The following is a 12,012-nucleotide window of genomic DNA, read 5'->3' as shown; positions in this document are numbered from 1 at the left end:
CAGTTTACTTTCATGTCTGACAAATAAAAGGTCACATTTAATGAGCTAAAAATTTTTGGCATTTTGGCCAAAGAAATGGCTAAAATGATTTTCCAAAAGAGCTGCCAACTATTGCCCGCTCATATCAATGAGGGTACAGAAACAGAAATTCCTTTTTGTGTAATGTAATACAATCTGTGGCCTGGTAGTTCAGCCGGTAGAGCATGTGCACCATGTACTGAGGCTGTCAGCCCTCTGCAGCGGCTGTGGGTTGCTGCATGTCATCCCTCTACTCTCTCTCCCCCTTTCATGTACTAACTTAAGCTGTCCTGTCAAATTAAAACCACCCAAACCCTTGAAATAAAGTACTATACAATCTCACACTAAACTAAAAAAAAATGATTATGACAGAAAAAAGGTCTGAGAGATCTTCTTTATCTTAAAAGCCCATAATTTCAAATCTTCTTTCACTACTTTTATAGTAGATCTCTCAGTTACATGGCAGTGAATACCCAGATTAAAGAGATAGTTTGTATTTTAAGTTTCAGTGAATTCAAACTAACCCCTAAAAAGATGATAATACAAACAAAGTAACAGATCAAGGCAACGGTAAACCAGCAACTCCTGACTTCTGCAAGGTAAAAGAAAGATCAATATTTGGCAGATACAGCAGCAGCTTCCTGTCAGAAAAGGTAGTCTGATGGCAAGGCTTTAGGTGGCTAAAATACGTTTTATTGCTGACCCTGTCCACAGCAGTTAATTGCTGAGCTTCCTAAACCAGTACGCCTGCTGCTTCTCCAAACTGGGGTTGTGCACGCTGCTATCTACTGCAGGTAACACACTGTCTATGGATAAGTACCTCATATAACCACACTTCAAAAAATCCTAATTATCCCTTTAAGGTAGTGATTTGAAGATTTTACACCATTTGGAGTAATCCGACCTCCTCAACAACTTGAGTTCAGAAAGTTAATCTGTGTGGTTTGTAGCACCGTAGAGGACATTTAAGTTAATTAATACAACACCCCAATACAAACTCGGTTACTTGAAGCGTTAATTGTTCAACGTTTGGCCCAGAAAAGTTTTTTTTTTTTTTTTATCTCCCAGCCACAAGTCATGACACTTTTGTCACACACTGCAAACACAACCACAGTATTTTTCCACAATATCTCTGTGACCTTTGTGGTTTTGGGTGCAAAACGGAAACACCAAAAGAAACTAAGCTGCACACATGCCAACATCAAATGATTATCAAGTCATGCTTAGTCCAAGTTAAGACTTGGGGTTTCACATGACTGTTCTAGTAATTATAGTTTAGCCTTACTCTGGATAAAATCTAGTTATTAGTGTGAATGAAACGTTTTATTATTTATATCCGTTGACATCAACATCTGACTGTGACTGTGGGGGGATTTTCATGTAAAAGCATTACATAAATGTCGGGAAAGGTGCCAACATATCTCTTCTGTCCTACTGCACTTGAAACTGCTCTGAAATGTTTAAGCAAAAGCCTCAAGCGCAACACACACACACACACACGCATAAAAACCCACCAGCTGCTCCACACATGGGAGAGAAACAAGGGAGGAAAAGAAAGAAGAAAGAGGAAGAGACCATCGACACCTAACCTAACTTATAGCCTTGTGTGAGTGCGCAAAAAAAAAGAAAAACACTAAACAGCAGCCATAAAAAAAAACAAAAAAAACAAAGAGAGTGAAAGGAACAAGAACAAAGATGGAGGCTTGAAAGAGTTATGGAGCGTTTAGCTAATCTGCTTATGCATGAAACTGTCATCATTGCTGTACTAATATGTGTGTGTTCTGAGGGGTGTATGTGTGTAAATGTGTGTGTGATGGCTTGTAATGGAGGTGAAGGAGTGAGTGAAGGAGACAGAGGAGACAAAGTGAGACTCCGTCCGTCTCAGCTCTCTATAGTTAGTGTCACTGACAGCTCCACCCTGAGCTCCACACAATGCCTCTATTCCTGGATACACTCCACTCTGTGTGTATATATGTGTGTGTGTGTGTGTGTGTGTGTGTGTGTGTGTGTGTGTGTGTGTGTGTGTGTGTGTGTGTGTGTGTGTGTGTGTGTGTGAGAGAGAGAGAGAGAGAGAGAGAGAGAGAGAGTTAATGGGTAACATACTGTTTTGTGGGCAAGAAGCTTCTGTTAAAAGCACGTTCCACCACTACTACACTTAATAATACTACATGCCAGTACTATCATCATCAGTAAGTATTACCTTACCTACTAAGACAACAACTCTTTTCTATTATCACTTCTATTGCCTACAATCTTCGGAACAACTTCCCTGAGGAAGCGAGACTGATCAGTCCTTATCCTTTTTTAAATCTCTTTTATAACATATTTTTGTAAGTGCACTTTTACAGGAGCTGTAATCTGAATTTTTCTGTTACGTCACTTCTTAAAGCCTTCTTTATATGAATGCATTCTCCCTGTCATTGATTGTCTACTTTAATCATTTTATATTGTTTACTAGGGCAGTGTATTGGCAAGAAAGTGGCAATACAGTACGTATCATGATACAGGGGTTACAATTCAACATACTATGATATACTGCAATAGTATCAGCAAGTTGATATACTGCTATTTTTTTTTTTCAGTCTAATTTTTGGAAAACTGTCGTGGTATGAAGATCACACCACCATATATATAAAATCTGAGTGAAAAAGTTCAAAACGAACCACTGCCATGAATCATTTGCATTTATCACTATATCACAATACAGTGTTTTTGAGAATCAATATAGTATCACAAAACACAATACTGCAATACTCAGGTGTATCAGTATTTTCTTCCACCCCAATTGTTTACCTTTTGTCATAGAGCTACTTTTGCTTAATGCTGTATAACTTTTTTTAAATTATTTTTATCACTCTTTGCCTGCTATTTTTATTTCATCTTGCAAAACCCCTTTTCTTGAAAAGGGCTGCTTCATTCGTATCATCACAATGACTGATGGTACTACTACTACTAATATAACAACCACTATTACACTACTGTCAACACTATGACCACTTCTATCACTGCTGCTATGACTACAACAGCTGCTACTACTACTTCAGTTACTACTATTATTTGAACTGTAACACCACTATCATTACTGTTAGTATGACTAAAGGTAAGCGCCAACTTTACTGTACATTACTGTCATACAATTAGACACGGTACAGTTATACAGTCAAATTCATTCTCTGCGTTTAACTTATTAGGAGCAATGGGCAGCCGCTGTACAGCGCCCAGGGACCATCTCCAGTTCTAATCCAGCACCTTGTTCAGGGATACTGACTGGAGAATTTACCTAGCATAAATGTTTTTTCTTAAATATTTTTTGGGGGTTTTACACTTTTATTCAGACAAGACAGCTGAAGACATGAGAGGAAAGGGGGAGAGAGCAGGGAATGACACGCAGCAAAGGGCCGCAGGTGGTCGCCAAGCCCATGGTCGCTGCAGAGGACTCACAGCTTTGGCACATGGGGCAAACGCTCTACCAACTGACCGCCAGCATAAATGTATTTGATGGCGGGGAAAACCTGGAGGAAACCTGCGCAGGCAAAGGGAGGACGTACAAACTCTGCACAGAAAGGCCGTGTCCAAAACGGGAAGAAAGTCATGGCCATCTTGCTGTGAGGCTACATGAGCTATATTGATTTGCTGATTCGACCAGACAGTGGTAACCACTGTGCCACTGAATTTTTGATTTACTACATCAGTACTTTGCAGGTAATCATTTTCCAACACAGAGGCAAATTCTATACCCTAAAAGAAAAGTCTGTCATCAGTTGCTGGATGGTGGGAATTATAAGTGTAACACATCAAAGGCCCTGATTGATCAACACCTTTTTTTCCTACCTGCACTCCAGGAACTCAGATATAACAGATATTAATATAGGTGTGCCTTGATATTTTGGCTTGTCCTTTGGTGTGCCTTGGCCACAGACAGTTTGATTTAGAGCAACTTCATTTGTTATTAAAGGAGAAATCCTTTACTCACTGTTTACTCAAATAAATCATAAAATGACCATGATATTTCATCAGAGATTAAGGAAACATGTCAAGTTGAAATACTTGCTTCTCTGACAACAACGCTACAGCTGCGGTGTCCCCCTTTGAAATTTCTTTTCCAGGCAGGATTTACTTTTGTTTGCCCGTTTCATATCAATTAGAGTTCAAATTGTCAACTGACGAATGTCCACAGAACGGGTAAGTGTCTGTTTATGAGCCGTAAGGAGGCATAGATGTTTATAATGGTTATAATATGTTAATGGAGTCTGGCAGGCAGAGGGCAGGCAGTCAAAGTCCAGAGTGTGTATTTTCAGAGCAGTGGGCTTTTGTTTTCAGGACAACAGGCTTAACTTTACATTGACAGACAAGTGACGGAGTTATAAACAGAGGATCAGCTTATGGTGGAGGACTTGTCGTGACTTGTTATTGTCAAGTCACGATGTTGCACGTGTCTTACGCTCCCGCATTGTTCCTGCAGCCTGCCTGAGATTCCCTGAGCCTGGGGAGGAGGGGGGGACACTGAGAGGATGATATGAGGCACAGTTGGGCTGGGTATTGTTTAAAAAACTATGATACTAGCACAACTTCTAGTACCCTTAAAGTACCAATACTGATACCAATAAAGTACTCTATTCCATAACTTTTTCAGCGTCCCAGATATTTTAAACGCATTTTCAGCAGATAAGCTTTTTTAGATATTTTTTAACACATATTCCTACCACAGTAGTGGCTGCACTCTCCATCATCTGGTTGAATGATCAACAACCTGTTATTTATGATTAATTATTTATGACAAATCAGAACAATCAGCAAATGAAAACACATCACTAATACTCTGGTATTTTTAATAAAGAAAAGCTACAATTACTGCTATTATTTATGTATTCACCTTTTAATAATACCACTACTAATACTACTACTGTTGATTTATTCCTTCCACTACCAGTACCACTACTGTTACTACTGCTACAAATACCACTACCACAGTAGTACTGTGATTGATGGTGTTATTACAGCAACTACTAGTAGTGCAGAACAAACAACACTTGTCTGCAAACTTTTATGTGCAAAATGTATATTTTGTCTGCAGCCATGTGTGTGTGTGTGTATATATGTGTGTGTGTGTGTGTGTGTGTGTGTGTGTGTGTGTGTGTGTGTGTGTGTGTGTGTGTGCGTGTGTGTTATATCTGCATGTTTGTTTCATGTCTGTGTGTTATCTACGTGTGTGTGTGTGTGTGTGTATGTGTGTGTGTGTGTGTGTGTGTGTGTGTGTGTGTGTTATATCTGCATGTTTGTTTCATGTCTGTGTGTTATCTATGTGTGTGTGTGTGTGTGTGTGTATGTCTGTGTGTCAGACAGGACCCACATTAATCCTGCCTACCTTGTCAGAGCTCAGACATCAAAGCATGATCAGACCTGCTCTCCTGCACACATGAATGCGCGCACACACATACTGCAGACACACACACAAAGATAACACACACACACACTCTCTCACAGTACTGTAGTTCACTCGGTATTCCTTTCTGTCTGAGGTTGTTTGATCAGCTATATTGACTTGCTGATTTGACCACAGAGTTCAGTGAGCACAAAGAGACACACACACACACAAGGTGAGTGATAAGAGGATGAACGTGAAGAGGAGCTGCCAAAGACCTGAAGTGAGAGAGAGTGAAGAAATATACAGTACTGTGCCATTACAGTAACAATGCAGCTCTGCAACACCACTCACAGCTTATTGCTGCTAAAGGTGATTGGAAGGTTGCCAGTTCAAACCCCCAGTCAAGCTCACACAGAGCAGGTAAGTAACACGTTCACCTTGTGTAAAAGTAACAGGAATCAGTTCACACCTGTCTCAGCAGAAGCGGTCACTGTCTGAGCAAATCACAAAAAAACACACAGCTGAACTGGAGACATTCATCGCTCATAAACATGCACATTTACAAAGAAAAATCCAGCAAGAGCACCTGTGTGGGTATGAACCTGTAGTTTTCGTATGCTGTTGTGTGATCACTGAGATTTTTAAAGTGGAAACCAGGCCTCCCCAGTGGCCCCAAAATGTTTTAGGGGATGTTTGATTAAAAAAAATGTTCATTAGTTATCAAGGAGACAAGATATAATAGCCTAAACGTCTGTGATTTAGCTACAGCGTTAGTTCAGAGCTACAGTAGTTTGGGGGAATTATAGTGTTTTATTCTACTTTTATCAGAAACACTAATAAATTCCCGAGGACAGACCTTTGTATTTTGGCTTAACTACTGAGTATCTATGGGATCAAATACCATAATCTTGATTCCACCGGCATCCTGGAAGCAAATAAACTAAACCTCTGGTTCAAAAAGATCTGTGACCAATGATCAGTCAAAGCTGAGTAACCTAAGCTATATTTCTTTCTAACATGCTCTTTTATTTTCTTCTTTGAAAGAATGCTGAGTTACATCTAGGTGGGTTTGTTCTGTCTTTTCATTCTTTTTTTTTCTCAGTGTAATAATATAAATACAGAACTGGGAATCCCTGGTGTTCTTGTTTGTCATTTGTTCTAACGTCTGGCTCACTAAACACATCATGACACATAATGAGACTTAATAGAGCTTAACTAACTAGCTAAAAGCTCGACAACAAACAATTTCAAAATCAATCAGACAGGATTTGTAAAACAAAAAAGTGGAAAATACTAGTTCAGAAAAAACTACAGTTAATTACAGCTTGGGGTTTTCCTTCATAGTCTCCAGTCATCATTTCTATCCGTTATAATAACATTTTACTCACCAGGGTAATTGCAGAGATTTCAGCGTGTGTCAACATATCTAAAAATAGGTCTGGGAGGTGAAATCAAGCCAATGATTTTGGCAGATCAGCTACAACACAGCTAATAATCCCTCACTGTGCAAAACTATACCAAATATGACCGGTCAAAGTTGAACCAGGGAGTTCAGCTGTAAGCCGTCATGATCAGTTTTGGTAGTAACTTTAAAGTTCACTGTGGTATTCTGTTCACCTAAATCTGTTTTCTCTTTGAAATAAATTTGACTCAAAGACCTTGATCCTGTCTCACATGCTTTTAAATACGAGTGGGCGTTACGTCAAAAATATCATCACAGTGTTCAGGCAGGATCACAAGCTACGATCTTATCATAATTCTTTTTCATGTTGGTTCCTAAAAGTAAATACAAGGATTTTTAACTGGTTCTGAAACTGTCTCAATTTAATACTGATGTCTCTGATCCACATACACAAACGAGACCATCAGTGAGAAGATCTACTATTTCAGTATAGCTGTTCTTAATGCCTGCCAAGGGGTTGGACTCTCTTTGAAACAAGATGAAACAAACTTCTGTTTACATATTTAAAAGCAGAGTTACAATCAGTAGTACATTAGTCCATTAAATGAAGCAGGAGGAGATTTTTATTTAGACAGTTTTATATTTGACATTATATTTTGTGGTTCTTACAGTAGAAACGTTACTGTTTTTGTCCACAAGGGCCTCCAAAATCAACACAATATAAAAGTTTGTTGTGGCTTTAAGACTATTTTGCGAGTTAAAGGATAGTACAACTAACCAAAGTAAAACAGAGCAGATTTTGTGTGTAGTTCTGCAAAGTATGAACTGTCTTTTTCAAATGCCTGCCTCAGGATTTTGGTCTTAAAGCCTCTGGCAGCGTGGCTGTAGCTGATGCACTCATGTGAGATGCCACTGTCTCTGAGGAAGGTGTGTCGCAGAGTAGAAAACTAGGGCTGAACAATTTTTGAAGAAAAATTTAAGTGCAATTATTTTGACTGATATTGCAATTGCGATATGATTTGTGATACTAGAGAGAAACATAATTTTTCTCATTTTTATTGAAAAATATGTTAAAACAATTTCGGTGTCTTATTTTTTTCAGGGATCTGTACCAAACAAAGATGTTTTCTTAAGTCCAGAGAATGATGCGTCGGCCAGGACGTCTCTGCAGCACTATAATATTTAATTCAAAATGATTCAATGCAAATGTGCATCCCGTGATTTGAAAATTGCAGTAGACCATTTCGCTATTTCAATAAAATTTCGATTAATTGTTCAGCCCTACAGCAAACGGTGGGATTCAAGATTTGGCTGAGAAAACAACGACAATGAATGCACACTGAAAACCTAGCTGTTACTTTGGTGAGTGCAATGTTATTATAACATTAATAGAACTTGTGCCCAGAGGTTTATTAAATTAGTTCTAATAAATCATAGTTTTTCTTTCATTTCAACTTAATGCTAAGTGCATGGTGACAGCAAGTACATGGAAAATATGATGAATGACAGACTAATGTTGGCAAATGATGACAGAATAATGAGGAAATGAAGCTTTACATGTTGAGGGAGAGTATATGCATCGACTGTTAAACGCTGCAGCCAGTCAATGCGTGGGGAAATCCCTGTTCTTAGACACACTGCTTGTAAAAATTGTCTCGCTGAAGCATGTAAAGCCAGAAGAAAAGCAACCAAAGGAAGCTGCTGTGAGGAGGCAAGTGCTTTGTCACATTATCTGTCAAACACTCTAAGATGTGACAATTAATTAATGCAGAAAGTGTGTTGTGTGTTAAAAGCTGAGCTAACTGCATTTGCCACTCAGTAGCTAGCAGGTGTCAATGGGTAAATGTAAGCAAAGTGTTCCTGGAAACAATGTGCACATGTTCAACACATCCTTTCAGGCTAAACACGAGGATGTTGTATAGGTGAATAGACAATCAATCACTCTGCTGCAGTGTGGAATATGAAAGGCCGACCACAGCCTGTAATTACAGTACTCACAGGAAGCAGCTGTTTGCGTTTCCTGCCAGGACGACCCACTCTGCGCTTGGTGCGGGGGCTCGCTGGCGTCCCCTCCTCTGGACTGTCCTGGTCTGCTCCATCTTCACTCTGTCCAATTATAGAGAGCCCACATCAAACACTGAGCCAATCCGATGACTGTATGAAGTTATAATTGATGTCAGCAGTGAGGCCGCATTAAAGCTACAATCATTCAAGGATGTGTGGTTAAAGAACACTCCAGGGCAGTAAATGGAAAAACATGATAAAGTGAATAAATGGTTGCAACACTCTTGACAATATCTGCAGCTTTTAGGGAGCGAAATTTGACACTTCTTATGTACTTTTCACTAGAAAACAAAAACCTAAACTGAAGACTAATTTCAAAACAAACTACTTTAAAAACTAAGCTCTTGAAACCCAGCCCAGTTCTGATTGAACAAAGCAGTTCTCAAACTATAAATGGACGAAATATGAAAGACAAAACCAGTAAATTATATGTTTGCAGACATGAAATCCAGCTGTTTGGTAAAGCAAACAGGATGCATGTTGTAGTGCTGCTAGACCTGCTCTGGACTGATCTAAGAGCATGGATACCTAGAACAGAAACTCTTATAAGATAAAAAAAACAAAAAAAACATCAAATTTCATCATCATTTAAAAACCTGCGTAGGTGACATACTGCCTTTTTGCACTGCCTCTTATTGATGCCTTTGGTGAAGCTTTGAACCTAAATGAATTCAGCTCAGCAGTTTGTTCCTCCGCTCAGCTTGCAGCAGAGACAAAGTGGTATAGTACAGCACAGTCGAAGAATAGCAGTGGTGTAATTTTACAGTGATATATGAAACAAAAATAGCATGCTGCACCTGTGCGTCGGCCAGAGTGTGTTCAAAAGCAGAGTTATAAACACTTCTGAAAAACTTCTAACAGAAGGATTCCTGATGAGATCTCTTTCTGTCTTTACTTTAAATTATTTATATCATGTCAAACTACAAAAGACTTTTTGTGATCTTCTTAATGTCAGTGTCGTTGGCAGCTCTTTGATTTACAGGCCTTTTTGCAGGCGTGTAAATTAGATTGTTAATACTGATACAACAGTGTATAAGCAGCTTTTTACTGTTGTTGGAGGTGGAGCTACTTTAGATACAGTTGGCCAGATCAGTTCAGTGGTTCCAAACCTCGGGGTCTGGCCTCTCAAAAGGGTCACAAGATAAATCTGAGGGGTCGTGAGATGATTATTGGGCGATTATTGGGGTGAGATGATTATTGGGCGCTTGATTCCCCAAGCGCAAAGAATAAAAAATATATAAAAAGCATGCAGCAAATAAACCTCTGACTTTCCCGACAATAGATATATTTTGAATCAGTCTGATTGCAGCCAGTCACACTTTGTGCACTGAAGGGAAAGTTTCACATTGTGACCCTTTAGACAAAAGATAAAACCTCAGTTATGATGTCTGCATGCAAAGACTGAACTGTGGTCAATAAAAAAAAGACCACTTAGCTTTAAAATAGTGTATGTACAGTGTGTTCATTTGAAAGCCGAGATGCATCTATCTGACCTTTTCTCTTCAAATACCAATTAGCTGAGTACCTAAACTCAGGATATCTGATACCAAATACAGATCTGATGTCTGGCATATAGTGTTGAATAAGTCAATGTTAGGGACTGCTGTGGCACTAATAACTGAATCCTATGATGACAAAGATGAAGACACTGTAATTTATGTTTAACAGTCACATCTGATCAGTACTTGGTCCAACTAACAAGGTCAATAATTGTTTTAAAGTACAAAATACTCATTTTAAAAGGCCTTAAATTTACTATACTAGCTGTTAATCTGCAAAAATTGCATTTAATTTGGTCAGAGATGCAAAATGGATTGCAGAACAATTACTTTCTACCACCTCTGCCTTTTTGTTGACACAATGATAAGCAGCATTACTATAGAAACTGGCCTGAGAGGAGGAGATTTCCGAGTACAAACCCTCACATACACAAGTCACTGTCACTGTTTATTTGCCCTCTTCACTATCACTTACAAAGTACCAAAATATCCACTCATTCATTATCAGTCAGTTTTAAACTGCTCCCTCCCATACAGTAGTAATCTCTGATAATTTAAGCATCTGAGCAAACCCCGGTCAGATCCTCACTTTCTATTTTTACATCAGCTCTGGCCAAGATTTCAGCTGCTAAGAGTCTCAGGTCTGTGCAAAATTTTTTATTACACCCGAGAGGACACATGAAAGAGCCAAATAAAATAAGCAACACCTGCTGCATCTTTAGTTAAGCAGTCAAAACTTTAATGTGGCCTCATTGAGTGTGAGATGCCTGTTACTTTAAGAGTATCATATTTTAGCCAGGAGGTACGAATTTGCCAGCCGCAGTGATTTTCATTATAGGCCTTTTTATTCATATTTGAGCTCTCTCTATGTGCATCGCTGCCTCAGGCAGAAATTAAATAAATGTCACCATTACAAGGGAGAACCATTAGACTCATGTAGTGCTGAAGTGAACCAGATGGCTTTAAATATATGAGTTAGGAGGAATATTGTTTTTAATCAGAGCTTTACCCAATTTGTTCAAAGCTTCTTCAAAAATAACAGACGCAAATGATCTATGTAGGATTAAAACAAATGGGAGGCAGCACATCAGAGAACTGCGAGAGTTTAAGCCTTTCTAGGTGCACTGAGGCTACATTTCTTTTGGGTCTCATGCTGCATTCTACAAAACATCGGAGGTCGGAATTTCCCGGTCCAGCTTTTGACCTCAAAGCCTTCCAGTGCCAAAAGTAAACAAAAAACATGGCTGACCCTGACAACTTTCTTGAGCAAGTGTACACTCAACTGGACCCTCAGCATCGCAGCCTCCTTGCATATCCGACACAGAGGAGGAAAAAACGACGCATGAGGTAACAGACGACATTATATTTAGTTTATTTTTCCAACATTTAATCACAGTGGCGTCACATTTTGACATCAATTAACATGCTGAACAGACTTTATTATATGACAGTATGTATTATTTTAGGCTTGCATGGGAGCTGCCATTGTTGTGTGACATTAGACAAGTGCTCCTTCATGAAGTCGGGGGCCAGATGGATTTCAAAGTTCCCAAGTTTCCAAGGAACTCCAACTTTAACTGGAGTTTAACTGAAGATTTTCTCATAGGAGGCGAGAAAATTCCAACCTCCAACGTTGTCTGGAATGCAGTGTAAGACCTTGTTCA

The 12,012-nt window shown here is 39.1% G+C and overlaps 1 protein-coding gene across 1 annotated transcript in view; it reads right to left on the bottom strand.

Annotated features, from left to right (window-relative positions):
• LOC146314724 (DNA (cytosine-5)-methyltransferase 3A-like) overlaps window positions 1-12,012 on the bottom strand; it is an 82,473-nt gene that overhangs the window by 55,182 nt on the left and 15,279 nt on the right. The window contains exon 3 of the mRNA XM_084738023.1: window positions 8,784-8,891. Coding sequence (XP_084594149.1) covers window positions 8,784-8,891 — 108 coding nt within the window. The remainder of the gene's footprint in view (window positions 1-8,783; window positions 8,892-12,012) is intronic.

This window comes from Lutjanus erythropterus, chromosome 15 (genome assembly GCF_056507025.1).
Source record: "Lutjanus erythropterus isolate fLutEry1 chromosome 15, fLutEry1.hap2, whole genome shotgun sequence".
Lineage (NCBI taxonomy): Eukaryota > Metazoa > Chordata > Actinopteri > Lutjaniformes > Lutjanidae > Lutjanus > Lutjanus erythropterus.
Note: the sequence above shows the minus strand (reverse complement) of the source record. Positions and strands in the feature narration are given on the sequence as shown.